Genomic DNA, 20597 nt, shown 5'->3' on the forward strand with positions numbered 1-20597 from the left:
TCATTCCATCTTTCCTAAGTGCTGCACCACTTGAAGATCAGGTTATTTTAAAAATATATTCCCTCTCAAACACCAATAAAAGGTAAATAAAAAATTGTAACCTTATGACACTCCTTGAAAATTAATAGATCTAAATAGAGACTTTAGGTTCCAACACCTCATACCGAAAGGTGATGCTTTGGAAATAGTCGTTGCATTAGGACGTGGCAAATGTTTGAGCCGATGCAGGAATGTCATTAAGGAAATTATCAAAACTCTCCTAAACACGTAACTAGAACAGCAATGTGACATCGTGGAATTAATAAAAGTCATGATTCATTAATAAAGATGTTCAAATGTCTTAATTCCTTCCTTGGATCAACATCTCATACCGAAAGGTGATGCTTTGAATATAGTCATTGCATTAGGACGTGACTGCAAATGTTTGAGCCGATGCAGGAATGTCACTAAGAAAATTATCAAAACTCTCCTAAACACGTAACTAGTTGGAGGAATTTTCAATGGATTCTCTTTTTTCCATTGATCCATTTTCCACTTGATTATATCAACGCCCCAAACTCTTGGGAGCAGGTGAGCTAGTTGGATGAATTTTCAATGGATTCTCTTTTTTCCATTGATCCATTTTCCACTTGATTATATTTTATTCTTTATAGAACTAAAAAAACCATCACATTATAGCCCATCCATGACTTTTTGTACACGGTTTCGTGCATAGATATTTAAAAGAAGAGCCCCCGTCATGAGAGAATGAAATACCCTTCCTCCACGGCTCCATCTCTAGTTACACGTACTGCGCGTTCTATATATATATATATATATATATATATATATATATAACACCTAAAGATCACAATATCATGAACATTATAAGCTAAACTCAGCTGGCAATATATTAATTTTATATTTTGATTAACAGAGAGAGACCATTTCTACAATTTGTATTTTGTTAATCAAAATATAAAATTAATATATTGCCATCTGAGTTTAGCTTATGTTCATGATATTGTGATCTTTAGGTGTTATATATATATATATACCTATTAGTGACAACGTCAAAATTCATCGCCAATCATAACATATCAGCAACTGCATCAATTTTTTTCGTTGACGTTATTTTTAAAATTAAGAAATTTTTAAAAAAAAAATTAAAAAAAAAAAAACTCACATGATCGATCAGTGACAACAAAATGGTGTCGCTCATAGTCTATTTGAAATTAAAAAAATAAAATAAAAGTTAAAGTTGTCTCTTTCAATGAAAGGACGCATTAGTTTATCATGGATAAAAGTCTTGGTCTATTTTTAAATATATGTATATAAGCTCATGATTTTCTATTGGTCACAACTTGAAGGTGAAAAAGAGATAGTCCAAAAATCTATTTTCTTGAAATGGATTTGGGTGTTCTTTTTAATTATTCTGCATGATTTCTGTAGTGTTGGAATGGCACGGGGGAAATGAGAATTTTAGAGTTTAGAAAAGATTGTAGAAGATAATAGCAAATAATCTGGTGTTTTTGTGTTTTTTAATTTTTATGTTCCATGCACGTGTCATTCCCTTGCTGAAAAGTACAAAAGATATAAGTTTTTATTCTCTAAACCATTTTTCTCATTTTTTTCTTCTTCTTTGAATTTTCACACTAAAACTCCATTTAATAGCATGAATTTCGTCCAAAATAATAAAATCTATTGACTTGTGGGTTAAAAAACATATGGGTATTTAAAATCAATGAAAAGAAATCATCTTTTCAACAAAATACATGGCCGGATTTTTTCTTAAAAAAGAAAAAGAAAAAAAAAAGACTTCAAAATTGGTTAAAAATATTATATTTTACACAATCAAAACCCATAAGATTAATCTCCAAAACCACAAAAACATTATTAAATATTAAACTTCAAAAGAATTCAATCTTTAGTCATTTTTGTGAAGATTTTCTTTCAAATATTCGAACAAATCATACCCACGTAGAAATTTGAAACCCAAAAACAAAAATCTCATAACAGAAAAATAAAATAGTCATGAGTACGTCCTCCAAACACACAAACGTTCAATCAATCAAGAAACAATCAACATATTTGTACTAAACAACATGTCACATAACCTGGCTTTAAATAGATAGCTATGTTTTTTTGTGCTATTCGTTGTTGTTCTTGTTGTGCATAGGTTATGTATGTACACCTAGAGGGGTTGACCTAAGTGGTGAAGGTTTTAGTTTTGAGGTATTGCTCATTTTAAGGTCTAAGGTTCAACACTTCATGAGTGCAAACAATTCTTTGGGACCACACTCCCTAGTGAAAAGTTAGTGACTTAACTAGTTCCATGTAGGAAAATTTATGAGGGTGCAGTGCATGGGATCGGGGTTTATTCTGTAGGGGTGGGTCTGAAGGTCCTTGCCTTGGAGAGGTTCTCCCTTGACATAAAAAAAAAAATAAAAAAAATAAAAAAAATTCAAAACATTAGGGCTTAAAAAAATTAAAATAAGCATAAAACACTAAAAAAAAAAAGCTCAAATAATTTTCACAATTATTTAGAATAGGCCTTAATAGAGACCCAAAGAAGGCCCAAGAGACTAAAGTAGGCCCATTACCTAATATGCATACATCACATAACGAATAATAATCATATTTAATAATCGTAATAACTGCAAGGATGCAGATAGTAAAAACATGATGCGGATGTGGATATTGCAAATAATCACATCCATATACACGGATACACCCCTAAATTGGAGAGTGTTTGATAGAAGTTTTGGACTATCTCTTTCTCACCCATTTACCGCTTAGTTTTATATTTTTTGTCCAACTTTTGGGAAGTTGAAGAAAGAGAGATGAAAAAAATTTTACAAAACAATGATTTCACACATACAACTATTGCATTTTGCCCTAAAAAGGTATCAATTTTCCGCTTAATTTTCCCCGTTCCCGTTTAAATCAAACCATTATTTTTATTAGGGGTGAAAAGGCAGGCGACTGGCCGTTAATAACCTTCTGCTAACCGCTAATTGCTTTTGAAGACGGTTAGAAAAAACCACTAACCGCGTAGGTGGTTACGATTAGCAGTTTTAGCCAATAATCACTAACTGTAACCGTCTTTTCACCCCTAGTTTTTATTGCTATTGATTAGCTATCATGTCCTCGTTCCACTCCAAGCTAAGAGCAACGCCAAATCGGAGGAGCAAATCTTTTTTTCTGTGTATTTCGGGCCGCCCTATCAAGTTGCATGGATGGTTTTTCCTTTTGCAGGTCTAAGTCTCTCTACTATGAGATTAAGTCAACAGCTAATCTAAGATATAGATTTCCATAAGATTTTCCTTTCTTGTAAATTTTTTGTTTTGGGGCCACGTTTTAAAAATTTTCGTTTTAACAATATTTTTTTTTTTTTTGGTTATACATATGAGTATGTTACAATTTACTGACATGCGTTAACATGTGAATGAAGTCACGTTAGACACTTCAATTGTTTTTTTTAATGCTTTTCAATCACATGTGTCAATAAGTTTTAAAAGAGTTATAAGTCTAATATATATATATATATATATATATATATATATATATATATATATATATATATATATATATATATTTTATTATATACTATAGGAGATAACTAACCATTTTTCCCAACTTCCTATTTTGATTCAATATTGCTTGGTAATTTAGTTAGTTAGGGGAAAGGGTGGACTACATCATACAAAATACAAACAAAGGGCGGACAACTTAAACAAGAGCCTAAAACAACCAGAAATCAATGCAACAAAACTTTACTAATAAATGATCTTGCCCATTTGATGAATTGGAGTCGCCACAAAGGGTAGTTTGTAGAGAAAATATTCTAAAAACGGAACTATATCTACTCAACAACCACGACATCAACAAGAAAAATAGCACTGAAAATTGTTAGATCGGAGCTGCTGAAGAGAAACTTATAAATACTTTGTTCGGTAAGAGAGGTACCCAACGGGAAAAGCTTAGTGAACACCAAAATAGGTACTGCAACCAAATCTAGGGTTTTTCAAAGGCAAAAATAAGATACTAGCTTTGGACATCTAGTGAAGAAGTAGAAGGGGAAGCTAACGATCTACTGCGTAGACGAAAAAGTAGCGGTGAAAGTGTTTGTGTATATGTTTCCAAAAAAAATCTATATATGTTTCCAAGAGATAGTTCAATTGGCTGAGACCACGCCTAATGAAGTGGATGTCACTAGTTCGAATCTCCCTCCCCCTCTTGTGCGGACATGTCAAAAAAGAAAAAAAAAAAAAGTCTATATATAGGTCTATATAATTTTTTCTCTTCTAATTAAATTTGGATTGAATCTCTTATATAGATTCTAAGGTGATGTTAACCATTTATGGGTCGGTGATACCATTTAGTTAAAAAATCCTATTATTGGTATGTTAATAATTAAGAGCCAATCTATGCTCCATTTACTCGATCGTGATACTTATTACAATAAACAAAATATTCTAGACCTAATTAAAATTCGCATAAATATATGTATTTAAGAACTCGTATGGAAGGAAGGACTTAATTAATTGCCATATATATTTCAATCAAAAATATATATTTTTCTTTTCTAGAATAGCTCAGGCATATATATATATATATATATTTGAACGAATTTTCCTGCAGTGAACTTTTCTTTGTCTTCTTCAAGACCCAACTAATCAATCTCCATTAGGGTTCTTGAGGTATTCTGCAGTTGCTTCCCATGGAAGCAAAGCCCAGTACCACCTTTCCTCCGGTATATATAATATCATCTATCTATCAATCTCTTTTTATTTAATTTTGTAAAATTCAATGATATATATAATTTTTTTTTTGAATGATGTTCTTTGATTGATATTTTGCAGAATTTTTGTGTGCTTAAAGTGAATATTAATTGTTGCAAGGCATGTCCTGCGAAACTGAGGAAAAAGTTGCATAAGATCTTCGGTACATATTCTATTTTCTAGAATATTATTTTACATTACAATTTCCCCCACTTTTGATGAATTAATTATTCTATCACCACTTTTCTTAAAAACTCGAGCTTATAGGAAAAGTATGGGCTCAAACTCCATTCTAATATGTGAAATATTTAATTGAAATACGGATAAATTGACATAATCAAGGTTTGAACTCAAAATCTTTAGCTCTGATATCAAGTTAACAAGCCACCGATGATTTTATTTCTCCTTAATAGTGTTAAACTATTTGTTTCAACAATCTCTTGAATAATATATTTGATAAGAATTGACGGGTTCTCTTGTTTTATAGAGTAAATTTAATCAATAATTTAACACGTTCTTATAATTTTTTTTTTTTTTTTTGGTTATTTTGATTTTTGGCCTAGGAGTGATTTCCATCACCGTAGATGAAGAAAAAGGACAAGTAATTGGTAAAGGGAAGGTAGACCCAGCCAAGCTCCTTGAGGCAATAAGAAACATTGTGAAAAAGAAGGCAGAGATTTTGCAATATGTAAAGGAATCCCCTTACAGTGCCCGTGAAGATTATCCAGTGAAAAACATTTGGAAAACAAACGTTTTGTCTGGTGAAACGCATGAAGATGATTATGGGAAGGTAAATCCAGCTAAACTCGTGGATCCAGTAAAAAAGGTAATTGGGAAAACAAATAGTTTGTCTGGTGAAAAGCATGGAGATGATTCTAGAATAGCTTGTTAAAATTGTATATATGGTTATAAGATATTGTAAATAGTACATTGAAAAAAAAAACAAGGGAAAAATTCACTTTACCCTCCTGAAGTTTCAGGAGTTTTTCAATTTGAACCCCAAAGTTTAAAAAGTGGCAATGTACCCCCCAATGTTTCAAAAATTTTCAATTTAAACCTTCCGTTAATAATTTCCGTTAAATTGGACGGAAATCTCTAAAATTACATAATTACCCTCAGGCTTTTTTTAAAAAAATTTCCATCCAATTTAACGGAAATTGTAACGGAAGGTTTAAATTGAAAATTTTTGAAACATTGGGGGGGTACATTGTCACTTTTTAAACTTTGGGGTTCAAATTGAAAAACTCCTGAAACTTCAGGGGGGTAAAGTGGATTTTCCCCAAAAAACAATTATATGATTTATTACAAATCTAAGATTGGTGATATTAATTTTTAGGGATAAATGCAAAATTAGTCAATGTGGTTGGCCTGATTTACAAATCACTCCATGTGGTTTAAAAAATAATTTATAGGTCCCTAGGGTAGGCCAAAATAACATTTTACTCCCTAAACTCATTTTTCGTTAAGTGACTTAACGGAAACCGTTACATTGCCACATCATACCCAATAAAAATATTTATGCTTTTAAAAAATGATAAGTAAACTTTTTCACGTCATTTTGAGGCTCCAACACACATTCCAAGTCAAATTAAATAAACATAATCCCTTTATATCCCTCCTTTATATTCCCTGTGCCACCGTCGTCTTCATCTTTCCCAACGATTCTTGCTGTCATATTCATCTTCGTCTTTATATCGACGTCTTCATCTTTCCCATCAATTTTTGCTGCCGTCGTCTTCATCTTCCCCAAAAAAACTGAGAGAGAGAGAGAGATTCTTGCTGCCGTCGTCTTCATCTTCCCCAAAAAAAACTGTGAGAGAGAGAGAGAGAGAGAGGGGAATAGATTGTTTCTGATGCCCGGAAACAATTTTTGAAGATGCTTCAATGCCTAAAAACAAATCCGAATTTCCATAGGAAGACTGCCCAAAAATGCACTAATCCAAAAACGCAGATGCTCAAAAATCTCAGAGTAACTCACAAATCGAAGGTCACACCCATCGGAAGATGAAGACGACGGCAAGAATCGTTGGGAAAGATGAAGACGACGGTGGCACAAGAGATATAGAGTGATTATGTTTATTTAATTTGACGGGGAGCGTGTGTTGGAGCCTCAAAATGACGTGGAAAAGCTTATTTGTCATTTTTTAAAAGCATAAATAAATAAAAAAACTCGTGTTTTATTTTTATTGTGTGTGATGTGGCAATGTAACGGTTTCTATTAAGTCATTTAACGAAAAATGAGTTTAAAGAGTAAAATGTTATTTTGGCTTACCCTAAGGACCTATAAATTATTTTTTAAACCACATTGAATGATTTATAAATGGACAAAAATTTCCTCCAAACCGGTATGGAGGAAATATCCTCAAATCCATGTAAAATAGTGTCAAATGTCTATAAACATTTAAAAGGCACATTACATTTAGTATAAATTAGTAAACTGCCATTAATGAGGTTAAGAATTTAATGTGCCTTTTAAATATTTATAGATACTTGAGACTATTTTACATGAGTTTGAGGATATTTTCTCCATACCGGTTTGGAGGAAATTTATGTCATTTATAAATTAGGCCAACCCATGGACCACTTTTGCATTTATCCATAATTTTTACGAGTTTATAAAGAAAATTAACTTATCTAATTAACTTGAATGATAAAATCTTAACAATAATTAAATAAATGTTTATTAATATAGATTTTCAAAAATAAATAAATATAAACAATGACGATTATGTTGCAAAAGAAATGAATAAGTTAGTTGATCAACTCCAAAAGACAGGATAAATGGCTCCCAAAGGCAGCCTTCTTAATGTTTATATATATAGAGATCTTCTGTGTACAGATTTAATAAGACCCATCCTACCTGCCTTGCTGGCCAAGATAACCAAAATAAGCATTAAAATTATAGAGGAGGAAATCTTTGTTCTTCTTTACAACCTCCTTGAGATTTTGGAGCCATCTTAATGTTTATATATATAGAGATCTTCTGTGTACAGCTTTAATAAGAGCCATCCTACCTGCCTTGCGGGCCAAGATAACCAAAATAAGCATGAAAATTATAGAGGAGGAAATCTCTGTTCTTCATTACAACCTCCTTGAGATTTTACAAGAGCTATGATTGTACAGAAAGCTATATAGTGTAATTAGATGAATTCTAATGAAGCCTCTACCTATAGTGTTAAAGATTACAGAACACACAAATTCAATCAGCAATTTTTTGGTTAAAACTCTCTTTCAATTATCAATTCAGCTGCTGCACCCATTGCACCTACCCCTCCAAGTCCCAGCAGTGCCAAAGCCAATTCTTCCTCATTCCACTGCCTTAATCCTTTACTCAGCCTCTTCAACACATCCACATCAACCTCCAGCACCCACATTGGGGTGCAACCCACCAACAAGCTCACAAACCCTGATACATATGCCTGCCAAGTGGCACAATTACAACCAAGAGATATCTTTCCATCTAGTGCTCTTGCAAGAAATTCTAAGTGGGCCTCAAGAATCCTTGGCCGTCGTTTTGATGCTGTCGATGTCGAGTCAACTCCCCAAGCAAATGTCCCACAAAGCAGCACAAAGTATGCAAGAGCATAACCCCCCAGCATAGAAATCATACTTCCAGATTCTTCAACTTCCTGCCCTAACACATGGACTGACAGAAACCAAGAAGGTAGGGTTTCTCTGATCAAAGATTGAACCAAACCTGATCCACCAGATATCCAAACCAATGAAGCCCCAAGTGAAGCAGCAAGCTTGACACGCATCATTGCTGCAGCAAGAGAAACCTGCCCATATCTCAAACCATACTTGGCCTTCTTCAATTTCGCCACTTTATCTTTAGGCAACCCATTACTTGCAATATCTCTTACAGAATGCATTAGCAGAGAGACAATTTCTTCCGTCATGAACATAACGTCTCTGATAGACCGATGCACTCTTAAATAAAGAATTCCAGGGGCTACTGGAGTGATCCCAGCAGAGAAGTGGGAGCCAATGCCATGGCCAAGGAGGGCACCCACACCACCATTGCTGTAAATGTGGGAGGAACTTAGCCCAAGAGTGGATGTGAAGCAGGTTTTAAGAAGCTGTACCACAGCATCACTGTTATGGTGGAAAACAGTATGCGAAGCTGAGAACACAAAAAAATCACTCCAACGCTTTATCTTCAGGGCCCACAAAGAGGCTACGATCGGCATGCATGGCCAGGGGCAACTAGAAGCAAGGGAATTCAAGGCTGGGCCAATCATGCCGAGGAAGCGTTCAGTGGCTTTGTCAAATTTATAAGTAATTGTGAGGCTTACTAGGGCAGCCAACGGTAAAGGAAGTGTAGCTGGAGAGCTCCCACCTGCAAAGAAAACAGTTGGCTCTAATGACGACAGATTGATTTGTCAAACCCCAAGTTTCTAGTCCAACATATGTTAAAATTACATGCAAGCTCAGAAAATTCCATTTTCCTGCATCTTCACCATGAGAAGATCATTCTGCAACAATAATTATAGGGTATATTTATATTACAATAATCTACTGATCTTCGATGAAGTATTTTCCATATAATCCAATAGATTTACACAATATATGATATATAATTTGGTTCAGAGTCCACCGTCCCAACTTTTGCTGAAAAGTCACTTAGGATAGGATATTTGATCTTTGCAGTGGAGGCAGAGTGAATGGAGATTTTTCATTTGTTAAATAACACATATTCAACAACCCATAATGACAATCCATTATCTAGAGAATACAAGGAATTACCTACGGCAAGGCTTGGGACATCAACACCAGTGGCAGCTAATATTTTCTTAATCTGTTGCTCAACAATGGATAAGTTTGCAGCTGGGCTTGGCCAATCAGTTCCATTCATAAAAGCTGGCTTCCATATGCCTCGTGTTACTTCGGCGGAAAGGTAGCTTAGAATGGTAGCCAAAGTTGCTGGAAGAAAATCAGCTAGATCTTTGACTCCTGGGATGAAGAGCGTCAAGTCTTGAGGAATTCAATCAACAATCTAACAATAGAACATAATCTTTTTCTAAAAGTTCAAAGAGAAGACACGACTAGGAAATCAATCGTTCAGTCATTCCCAAAAGTCCTTTTCTATTTTTGGAAAGGGCCATACATTTCTTTTTTGTTAGGTAAAGCGAGGATCGTAAATTTTTTATTGAACCGCAAAGATATACAGAAACACCAACTTTAGCGAATTCACCACATATTTCGTCACGAGTGTGACCAGACTTCTGTAGATAAATGCATATTAAAAATTCTAAGGAAAAAGAAATTGTGATAATAAAATAAGGTTCAACTTGCTCACACATCCAGGGTCAGTGCTTTGCCTGTTTTCTTTAAAATTCTTGTTCTTATGATTTGATAACCTTTAAAGCATGAAGATTAATAAAATTTGAATTCTAGAGATTCTAAGAAAACTGGATATACCTGTAGCAAGTTCACGGGGAGAGAGTCTTCCATGGGCACAGGCCGTAAGAGCAGCATCAAGCACAAAGGGAGTAGCCTCCAGGATATCCCATGCAGGCACTTTGAGTCTAACAGAGGAATCCAGAGCCCCAGATCCTGCGGAATTAGTGGTTCGTGAAGTTTGAGTTAAAGGCTGACCACCTCTATTTATTTTTCTGAACATCATATCGAGGAGTGTATCAACAATCTGATGAACAGGGGTCCCAGGTACAAGACCAGAGAGGATGGAAGTCATACATTCTTGATGCTGCCGGTACCAGAGTTTTAAGTTTGGAAACGAATCAATAAATATAGGTTCTCTAGAAACACTTAAGAATCTGGAAAGTCTTCTGCTTTTCATCCGATCCTTAGGTAATCTTCCAAAGGATGATAATTGTGAGTTCCGAACCAATAAGAGGTATTCAGGCCTTAGCTGGGAAGCAATTGGCGGTGCATCTCCCATCACATGCTCAACAGGTGGCTGATCAAACCTCCATAACTTCAGCAGAAGTGTAAATGCATTGCAGAACACTGCATGACAAGAGAGTTCCTCCCCTGTTGTGAGAGCCCATGATACATTGGGTATACAAGACCCAAAAACCTCACAGATGGGCATCAATGCACCTGCAAGCAATGGAACCTGGCAATAAATGGAAAACAATATCAGTTCATGGAGAACATGAAAGCAATGGAGTTACTAATTTCTTTGTATGGTCCACGTATGCTATCCTCTCTTTTTGTTTCAATTAAGTTTGAGTACATTCACTAATTGTGTGTGCGTGTATGCAGAGGCAGAAGAAGGAATCTTGCCTCCTCCCAAACACCGTTCCAGTAACTAATTCAAATGCAACCTCCATAAGCATATCTTAGTTAGTAGACCATTTTAAAGAGCAACCCACCAAGCCATGTAAGGAGAAAATCTGAACGCAGTCTACAGCTGATATTCCAACAAGGAGGACATTCAAAAATGGAGCACAGCTGATCAAATGGCTATCACTCCCAGAGTAATCTGCAGGGACTGGAGGCAATAGCAATCTCATAATAAAAAGAATGGTGTGCTCCTGCAAACAATTGAAATCATAACAAATTAAAATAAATGGAGATAGGCCGGGGGGGGGGGGGGGGGGGGGGGGGGAGAACCTTATGCAATAAAGAAGATAAGTAATCTGCTCTTGCACAAAACTAGTAAAAAGTCTATGGCCTACACATTACCTGTATATTCCAACCACGAACCAGAGATGCCCCACAGAGAATGGTAGCAGCAGATATCTTCTCGTCATCAGAACCATTGACTGCAATCTCATATATTTTCTCGAGTTCTGCTAAGCTTCCATCAAATCCATGAGCTTAAATTCAGTTGTATTACCACTGGGTAAATTTACAAAAAAGAGCATCTGATATACCTGGTAAATTTACAAAAAAGAGCATTTGATATACCTGGCTTCAGGAAAAAGAAGGGTGTAACTGAAGACCAGGTTACAGTCCGGAATTATAATAGTTAACTCGACACCTACCATCTCCAGCATATATATGTATATACATATACTCTTAAGACACATGCACATGAATGTATGCGTGTACTGGTTATGGCAGGGGCGGAGCCAGCAGAAGGCGAGAGGGGCAAACGCCTCCCCCTGGCTGGCCAAAAAATTCCTTTGGCCCAGGAAGAGTTTCCCCAGTAGTCCTGGTTGCCCACCCTTACTCGCTCTAGGCCATTATACAATTTTACCTATAAAAAAAAAAACATTACCGGCTATATCTCTCAGTCTCAACGGACTAAGCACTCCAGCGCCAGTCAATGTATTTGACACCGAACCACCCATGGCCGATAATACACTCTGGCAATGAGTTTCCTAGCATTACTGGTGCCGGTTAGTGTTATTGGCTTTTCTTAACATTACCGGCAACGCGTTTCCTAACACTGACATGAGTTTGGAAGCGTTTCTAGAATCACAAACGATAACATTGCTAGGTCATGCTAAGCCTTCAATGTTACTGTGTTAGACTAGTGTATTTGACACCACACTGTTACATGCTCATGAAACACTACATTTAATAACATTCGTTTTAATTTCACTGTGTTTACTGAAACGTCATTGTTTGGGAAACCTAGTGTTTAATGAAAAAACTGCCGACCTAGTTACCTAGTAAATATGGAACTTGTGAGTTGTGAAACAAATATCAAAATTTTGAGTCCCCAAAAATTATTGTCAAACAATTATAGTACAACCTCTAGCCCTCTCTTCAAACTTGCCTAAAAATTCATGCCAATCAACAAATCAAGTAACTAGCTATTTTTTTTTATAGGTTAGGAGGTGTGCAGTGACAAGATAGTTCATAGAACAAGGCGAAAGGCATCCCTTTTTGACAGTTAACCATGATTTTCGAAAAAAACAATTTGAAAAAAATATGGCGTTAATAAATTAATGCTAGGCGTGAAAAAATAAATTGCAAGGTGTGTGATGACTTTTTCGAATTGTTTATTTATTTCGTTAGTAATAATCTTTAATTTTTTTAATCTCCGCCCCCCCCAAACCAAAATACTGGCCCTACCACTGGGTTATGGAATAGAGGTATTCTTTGACATGCAACATCATACTCAGCTTGACAAAACCTTAGTCCCAACCAAATGCGATCAGCTCATGATGAACTTGCATAAGGTGTGTGATGACTTTGACTATAGTCTACAAACCTAGGCCTTTGTCCGGCTCGACACCAGCTATGTAGAAGATACTGTACATGACACAGGAATTATCCGCAACAGAAATAAACGAAAAAGGGGGAAAGCCATGGAAGTTTTTGACTGATTGCATATGCTTTAAGGTCAATACTGCTGTGACTGTGAAGACATCTCTCTAAAGAGGGGCAGGCTTTGGAGTTGGAGATTGGATTTTAACCACCATGCGGTCTCTTTTGTTGTAGTGATACCTTTCTATGGCATCAAAAGAAGAAATGCTACCATCTGAGCTTACTTTCCTTAAATCCTCCCAAAGTCTCAAAATGGTAAAAAGAAAAGAAAAAAGAAGAAGAAGAAGAAGAAGAAATAAATAAGAGATACAACCATATTATACCTAGAAGCTGGGGTGGCAACCAAAGCATTTATCAATGACGGAGTTAGAGGGGACCCCTTCATCAATGATGACCAACCAAGTGCTTGCCCAGGAACACTACGAGGAACTTGGTTGCTCCGTGCAACATTGACATAACCTGGCCAGAAATATGCTGATGTGTCCAGTAGATTCCTTGCGATACAAGCCTCAACAATCAGATGCCACATGTTTCCAGCTGCAAGACAAAACAGAACATGAGAAACCATCATTGGTAAGGTCCAGCAAAAGTAATGCAACTCAGCATAATCAACCTGATCTTTTGTTAATGAAACTTATATCTGAGGTAACCTCCAGGGGAGAATGCAGAATCAATCAGGTTGATTTGCAACAAAACAAATGCAGAGGCATGCCCATCCAGGAATATATATATATAATCAAGATCAGGTGCATCCAGGAATATTTATTGTTACACCTATCTTCTGCGCACCAAACTAAAAGCCTTCACAAAATCAAGTACTGATGCTGAAAGTAATAATTACTTACAACAGTTCATTGGCATGTCATTTATGCTCACACATTCATAGTACCCGCTACTGACTGGAAGGCCTGAAATGAACATTATTGCTTTGGCAGCAGCCTGATTAGCTATCAAACTAACAGCCTGAGGTGCAGTCAACAAGCCCTCATAATCACCCAATAGCTGCAAGCTGGTAACTAAATCCTTGCGACGCTTTCCCTGAACCTGTTTTTCTTTGCTTTGCTTGGTAGGGATGTGTTCGGTTTCATCAATCAGTTCACTTTCCTCTTCCTCAATAAAATTAGCAACTGTAAGTGTTGTAATAGACAATAACATGCACATGCAAGTATCTAGGCGAGGCACAGGACCTTCACAGATATCTCTCTCCTAAAAAAAAGAAAGATGAAGGCAGATCAATGTAAATATCTAGAAACTGAAGTTATATAGGACATAGGGGAATCTTTAGAATGATGCTTCCTGAGATCCAACTGCATTCTAGTCTAGACAGGGGACCGAGTTTATACATGTGTCTTCCTGAAATTATAATATTTAAACATTTTCTATATGTATGTGTGTCAGGTGGCAAGAAAGAAAAAGAATCACACAAACATTCATCGCATGTAAATTCCATAAAGAAAACACGTACTTCCTTGATAAGTCTGCACTTCTTTATGGTGAACAAATACATTTCTCATAAATATTGAAAAGAGGTTTGAATACTCATCCTCAAGTGTTCAGCATGCCTAAGTATCATAGGTGCGTCCTACTGGGTGGGAAATGAAGAAAAATTAAATTCCAAATAAGATTGGAAGGAAGTTAAAGCTTAATTAGTGTTTCATGCAACTTCTTTACAGACTGCCAAATTTATCATTTCTCAATATTTCCTTTGTTTGATACATAAGCAACTTGATTAGTTTGAAATGTCTCTTCTTTAAGAATTGTATTTCCAACAAAATAGAAGAAATCAATGGTTAAAGGTAAACATTACTTCCTTAGAAATTAATTCCTACCCTTTGCACTAGTCGTAGAGCTGCAATCCATAAACCTAAAAATGTATCGTGCCATGTGGTACCATTAACAGCCTGCAGAGCCTGTACCAAACCTGCAACAGTAATTCTTGTTCAATTACGCTGCTTAGAAGAACTGAAGTATCCTCCACTCCAGGTAAATCAATGACTTGAGCATTAGAATAAAAAATTGAGTCCTACCAGTAAGAATTTCAACAGCACTAGTTGCTGCCACTTGTGATCCATCCATAGCATCTTCCAGAAACAGATCAATAGGGAGCCAAAGTGCAGAGCAACCTATCCCATGCAATTGATTAGCAGATGATATCAGAGACCCAGAAGCCATGACAGCATGAAACTCTTTCCCTGACATTGTTTTGCATTCTTGAGATAAAACTTCACGTGTATCAGATGTCAACTGCAGAAGGGTCTCTGGACTTATGTGTTTTGAATTCCTCAAGACTGCTGATTTTGCAGCAAGCAGTTGCATTCGCTGGATGAAAACTCCCCAATGTGATGGCCTACAAGAAGAAAATATTTATGCCTCAAGTACCTTCTATTCATTGGATTTCTCAAAATTCTAATTGGACACTCTAGTTTATTTAATCACATTACTGCAGTGATGTTAGGTATTATTTGGGTTGAAAATGACAAGACACTCAATGAACTGCTTGTTTTCAGTTCTCACTTATGAATATAAGTTCTTACATGTTTCGACGTGCCAAGTATAGAATCCTTGAAGTCACTTTGTTTTGCAAAAACTCTCCAATTATTTCAACAGCCATTGCAGTATTTACTTTCTGCAGCCCTTCATTGTGATCTGCTCTCTTCTCACTAAAGCTATCATGACCATCTATATCCATATCTTGTGACCTGGTTGGCCATCTAGACTTTTTTTCTGGGGTAAGTTCCAGCAACCCTTCATCATCTAAAGAGGCATCAAGTAACTGCCACACAACTGAAAAGACAAATTCAACAAGAAGCACCCCAGGCTCACACACTTGAAGGCCATAAATCTGGGAAAGATGAAGAACATCATCAATGGATTTCATGATCCTGTAATTTCATCCAAAATGTATTTCAGTACTTAAATTAATAGAAGAGAGGTATCTAACAGAAACAAACATAAAAAAGACCACTTAACAGAAAGGTCAAGATAAGACTTCCAGTTTTTCTTTAGGTATGTTAAATGAAACCAAAGACAGCGTATTTCATCTGTACAACAAAGGGTTTTTGATGCTTTTTCTTTTGCCGCGGGGGGGGGGGGGGGGGAGGGGCGGGGGGCCGGGGGAATCTGATGAAAACAGACTTTATTAAGTGAAAATAATAGAGCATGAACACAATCATTCATTTTCAACGAAGATGCCTTCAGGATTTTCAGGACGGGTAGCATTGAAGAGCACTCACAATGTAGAAATTCTTTTTTTTTTACATACAGTAATATTCAAGTGAGAATCAACAAGCTACTTATTCAACCAAATACTTTTTTTTTTTTTAATAAGTAATTTCATACCATTAATAAAGCATAGAGGGGCGCCACCCCTAGTACACAGAGAGGAGTATACATGAGAACAACTAATAGGAAGAAAAAGAAAATAAATTCAAAAAATCTGCAAAAGTAGGAAAATCCAAGCTATCATGAGCCGCTATTCATATATGTAACGTATTAAGAATAGACTTCCGCAACCCTACCACCGAAATCTCTATGTCTTCAAAAAGCCGAGCATTTCTCTAATGCCAGATACACCACATTAAACACAACGAAACCAGCCTCTATACTTCCTTATTAGCTAGACCGCACCCAATCGAACCACCCCAATTTGTCAACAAATTCATTACCCATCTCGGCATAACCCACTCTACCCCAAACAACATAAGAATGTAACTCTAGAGTTGCCTGCGACTTCGCAATAAAGCAAAAGGTGATCAACAGACTCCCCACTCTTTTGACACATACAACACCGCTCAACCACCACAATATTCCTCTTTCGCAGATTATCATGCGTGAATATTTTCCCTAAAGTTGTTGTCCACACAAACAAATGCCACCCTCAATGGAGCCTTTACTCGTCAAATACTCTTCCATGGAAATGCAGGACTATCCTGGCCAGTTAACACTTTATATAACAACTTCACCTCAAACTTACCCCTCTTGGATGGGTTACATCCTAATTGATCTCCCTCTTCATGACGTAACTTGAAAGAATACAACAGCTCGAAGAAAGATTGTGTATTCAACCAAATACTGACAAATCATACTCTAAAAAGTGTTTTATATTCTTAATCATATTTACAGCAGTGTGGTGGGACACTTTTTTGGTTGTTGTCCACATGTTAGAAATCGAATGGACAACCCCCAATAAAATATGAGCATTGTGATGGGGATCTTGTGATCTCTCTTTTAGTAAAACTTTGGCCCAAAATCATGATCGACTTTGAGTTGGCCTCTAAGTGGTTTATTACTCCAACCCAGTTTGAAGAAAATTTCGGTCCTTAGTGGAATGCCAATTGACATTAGAAAACAGCCACTGCTGCACAAGGCAAGCCAACTAGTGGCCATACTAAGGAATTAAAAGTGCAAAATCTAATAACACAAGGACAAATCACTATGATCTTTCTCATTTAGCACTCTTGTATTGTGAAGTGTTCGAGTTTTCTTTGTTTAGCTTTTAAACCAACTTAACTACCCTTAGAGATTGCAATGTATCATAGGTCCACTGATAGTAAATCTTGAATGTAACACTGACAAAGAGACCATCAACCCATCTTTGTACAACAAAATAATAAGAAAAAGTTGAGCCTTACTTTTGATCATTTGGACCAAGGATTGGAGGTGCAAATGAAAATGCATGTCGCTTGAGAAGCTCCATATATATTCTATATGCTCCAGGCTGGTTTTGCCGATTCGGGATGACCCTGTCACAGACAATGAAAAGCAGCGGATGTCAATTCAATCAGTGGAAGAGTGCACATAGCCAAATGAGAGAACTTCAGCAAACTCCTTTCCATAAAAAATTAAGAATGACAATGATAAGAATGACAATCACATATAAACTATACAAAGCTTTTTTTTTTTAAAAAAAAAAAAAAATCACTACCAAAAATCCCTAGTAATTTCACCAGCCCATACAGTTGAAGCATATGAAACCCAATAAATCATTAGTTGATGTACGCAAATACATGCAATTCATAGAGGAAAATATGAACGCCAAACCAAACATAAATACATTCTTAAGAAGAAGAAGAAAAAAATAAATAAAAGCCAAAAAGTTGAAAAAAGAGGACCTGATGGAGAGGAGGGAGAGGACGAGCATCGGAGGGGCAATCTTGACGGCCAAGGCCTTCTCGAGGAACTTCCACGCGATGGGCACGTGATTGCCGAAGCAGATGTACGAGACCATGAGATGGGCCAGCTCCACCGAGGGCAGGCCCACCCCGGCGGCGCTGAGGCTGGCGCTTAGCTGCACCGCCCAGAGCAGCGCGTCGCTCTTCTTGTCCTGCGCCGTCTTGGTCAGCTCCAGCACCCCTTCCCAAAGCTCACTTGCCTCCACAGACACCCCCATCACTACCCGATCCTTCTTCTTCTTCTTCTTCTTCTAATCACAAAAGTCGGATCCTTTACAAAGCTTCATTGAGACCCGGGAGGCGCGTATCTAGTACAACTCATATTTATGCGTGAAAGCTGCTTGGGTTGACTGCAAATAGTAAAGTAAGACTTGTTCTTAGAAACAAGTAGGGAAAGGAAACGAACATAAACATTTGTAGTACCAAGAAATCTTAAAACGACAGCAGTCGAAATTGAATATGTCGGATGTCATTGTCAATTTCTCAGGGATCGGTTGTGTCTTCCAATTAACTTCCTGGCGTGGGACTCTTTTTCTCCAAAAGTAGAAGAATAGTGCGACACGATTCTTTCCCATACAATATTCCAACTCTATATATCTTCTTTGATTTCGAATATCTTAATTTAGAGGATGTTGAAATAAAAATTGGGAAATTTGTAACAAATAGGAATCTGAATGTTTTTAATTTGGTTTGGTTAAAGTACCATCTATGATCTATGTATTCCCATCTAAAGCCAATCATCATATATGAGAATAATGCCTATAGAGTTGAAGCACAAAGTTATATTTTTGTGCATTTCAACGAGAGAGATTGACATCTCACTCCACACCACCCATTGTATTCTATTTTAGTTCGAGGTTTTAAAAAGGTAGAGTGGTAAACATCTTTTCAAGGAAAATCAACTAACAAAACTAGATACTGTGCAAACCGCTGATTTCAGTGTCTTCTCCTTCATATTTTATATACATGAAGATAGATCTTTTGTTAATCCGGGGTGGGTGGCATGTAGTGGCGTGGGCAGCGGTGTCTGCGGGGTATTAATCTCTCATTGGATGGCACAATATGGTGGGCTTGTAACACTGAACACGATCTTCTCCGGTGTATTTTAGATTGGACAATATTTAGTTAATGGTCAAGATCTCTCTAAAAAGATTCTAAGGCCATAAATAGGATATTTGTTCCATTAATAAAAATAATAATCAAATATTATATATATTCATTTGTACCATTTATTTTAAATTATATATACTTATAGGAACAAATATTTAATTATTATTTTTTAATTAAAGATGTGAGATATATTTTTATACATCTTTTTAATTTATAATGAAAAATGATGTATTTAAATTTTAAAATTAAATTATAATGAAGAATCTCACGTATAGCTCGGATTATAAGCTAGTTAAATTTAATAGCACAATCACATTATCACGGCAACATGTCACATGACCACATTCACAACTTGGCTGCCTTGTTCTTAATTAAACATCCCCATCAGGCCTTACACCCCACAAGGATCTCTCTTAAATCAATAATACCCTTCCCCCAATGATTGCCCCCATATTCGCCTGGTCGAGGGAAACTTCTCTTTTTGGAACACTCAGCCACTCATGAAACATTAAAAAAAAAACAAACAAACAAACAAACAAACAAAAAAAATAAAAAGCATACTCAAATCCTATTATGTCACTCCTCTTCATTTTTCTCAGCACCCAAACAATCAAACAAAGGATAACTCAAGCAGAAAGAAAACAGTAACCCAAAACCAATAGTCATATCAACATACATCTTCCTCAATTATCCTCAAAACCAAACAGATAAGTGTCAGATTGAGGACATTTGCAAAATATCCCAATTTGAGCGTCCGCATTTTTTTTTTTTTGGGGGGGGGGGGGGGGTGGGGGGGTGTGGGACTTCAGATTTAATAAAAAAAGAAAAAAGAAAAAAAAAAAAAAAAAAGAAAAAAAAAAAGAAAAAGGAACTATGGAAAATAATAGAACAAATATACTCTGCATATGCATTTTTGACATCCTAACAGCATTCTCTATGAATGTGCAAAAACTCCTAATCTACCTTCAACACCAATCTATTTCTAAGATCAAGTTATTTTTTAATTTTTTTTTTTGTAAAGAATAGAACGATTTCTATAGATTGAAAAACTGCATTAAACACAACGCTCTACAAATATAATATCCGAAATACAATGGGGAATTTCCTCAACAAGACCTTGTTCCACGGTGAGAGAAAGCGTTTTTTTCGTAAGACAATGGGCGGCATCATTGAGATGTCGTCTAACATGATTAACTTTCTATCTTTGTAGACTACTTAACACCCCTCCAACTTCCTCAATAATATGTTCATAGCAACTCCAACTCCTTCCATCTTTCCTAAGTGCCTGCACCACTTGAAGATCAGGTTATTTTAAAACTATATTCCCTCTCAAACATCAATAAAAGGTAAATAAAAAATTGTAACC

General features: G+C 36.2%; 1 protein-coding gene across 2 annotated transcripts; it reads right to left on the bottom strand.

The window, feature by feature from the left end:
- Positions 1 to 7824: 7824 nt before the first annotated feature.
- LOC132168928 (mediator of RNA polymerase II transcription subunit 33B) lies at positions 7825 to 18749 on the bottom strand. Of its 2 annotated transcripts, XM_059580020.2 has the most exons (12): positions 18062 to 18749; positions 17582 to 17692; positions 15485 to 15832; positions 14978 to 15297; positions 14780 to 14871; positions 13796 to 14156; positions 13274 to 13487; positions 11415 to 11529; positions 11102 to 11263; positions 10185 to 10842; positions 9510 to 9716; positions 7825 to 9102 (listed from the first exon to the last, which is right to left on the bottom strand). In XM_059580020.2, exons 1-12 carry the CDS (start codon positions 18337 to 18339, stop codon positions 7982 to 7984), a joined length of 3987 nt encoding a protein of 1328 aa, XP_059436003.2. In that variant the 5' UTR covers positions 18340 to 18749; the 3' UTR covers positions 7825 to 7981. The 2 variants fall into 2 exon arrangements, with proteins under 2 accessions (XP_059436003.2, XP_059436004.2); XM_059580021.2 differs by lacking the exon at positions 18062 to 18749 and having other exon boundaries at positions 15485 to 15792; positions 17582 to 17659.
- Between the last annotated feature and the right edge of the window lie 1848 nt (positions 18750 to 20597).

The sequence above is a fragment of the Corylus avellana genome, chromosome 1 (genome assembly GCF_965113065.1).
Source record: "Corylus avellana chromosome 1, dhCorAvel1.hap1.2, whole genome shotgun sequence".
NCBI classification, from domain to species: Eukaryota; Viridiplantae; Streptophyta; class Magnoliopsida; order Fagales; family Betulaceae; genus Corylus; species Corylus avellana.

Coding starts and splice junctions, on each gene's coding strand:
- LOC132168928 (XM_059580020.2), bottom strand. CDS start 18,339: ATGGGGGTGTCTGTGGAGGCAAGTGAGCTTTGGGAAGGGGTGCTGGAG. Junction 15,298..15,484: donor TACTTGGCACGTCGAAACAT/GTAAGAACTTAT, acceptor TTCTTCTTGTAG/GCCATCACATTGGGGAGTTT. Junction 14,872..14,977: donor TGCTGTTGAAATTCTTACTG/GTAGGACTCAAT, acceptor TTACTGTTGCAG/GTTTGGTACAGGCTCTGCAG.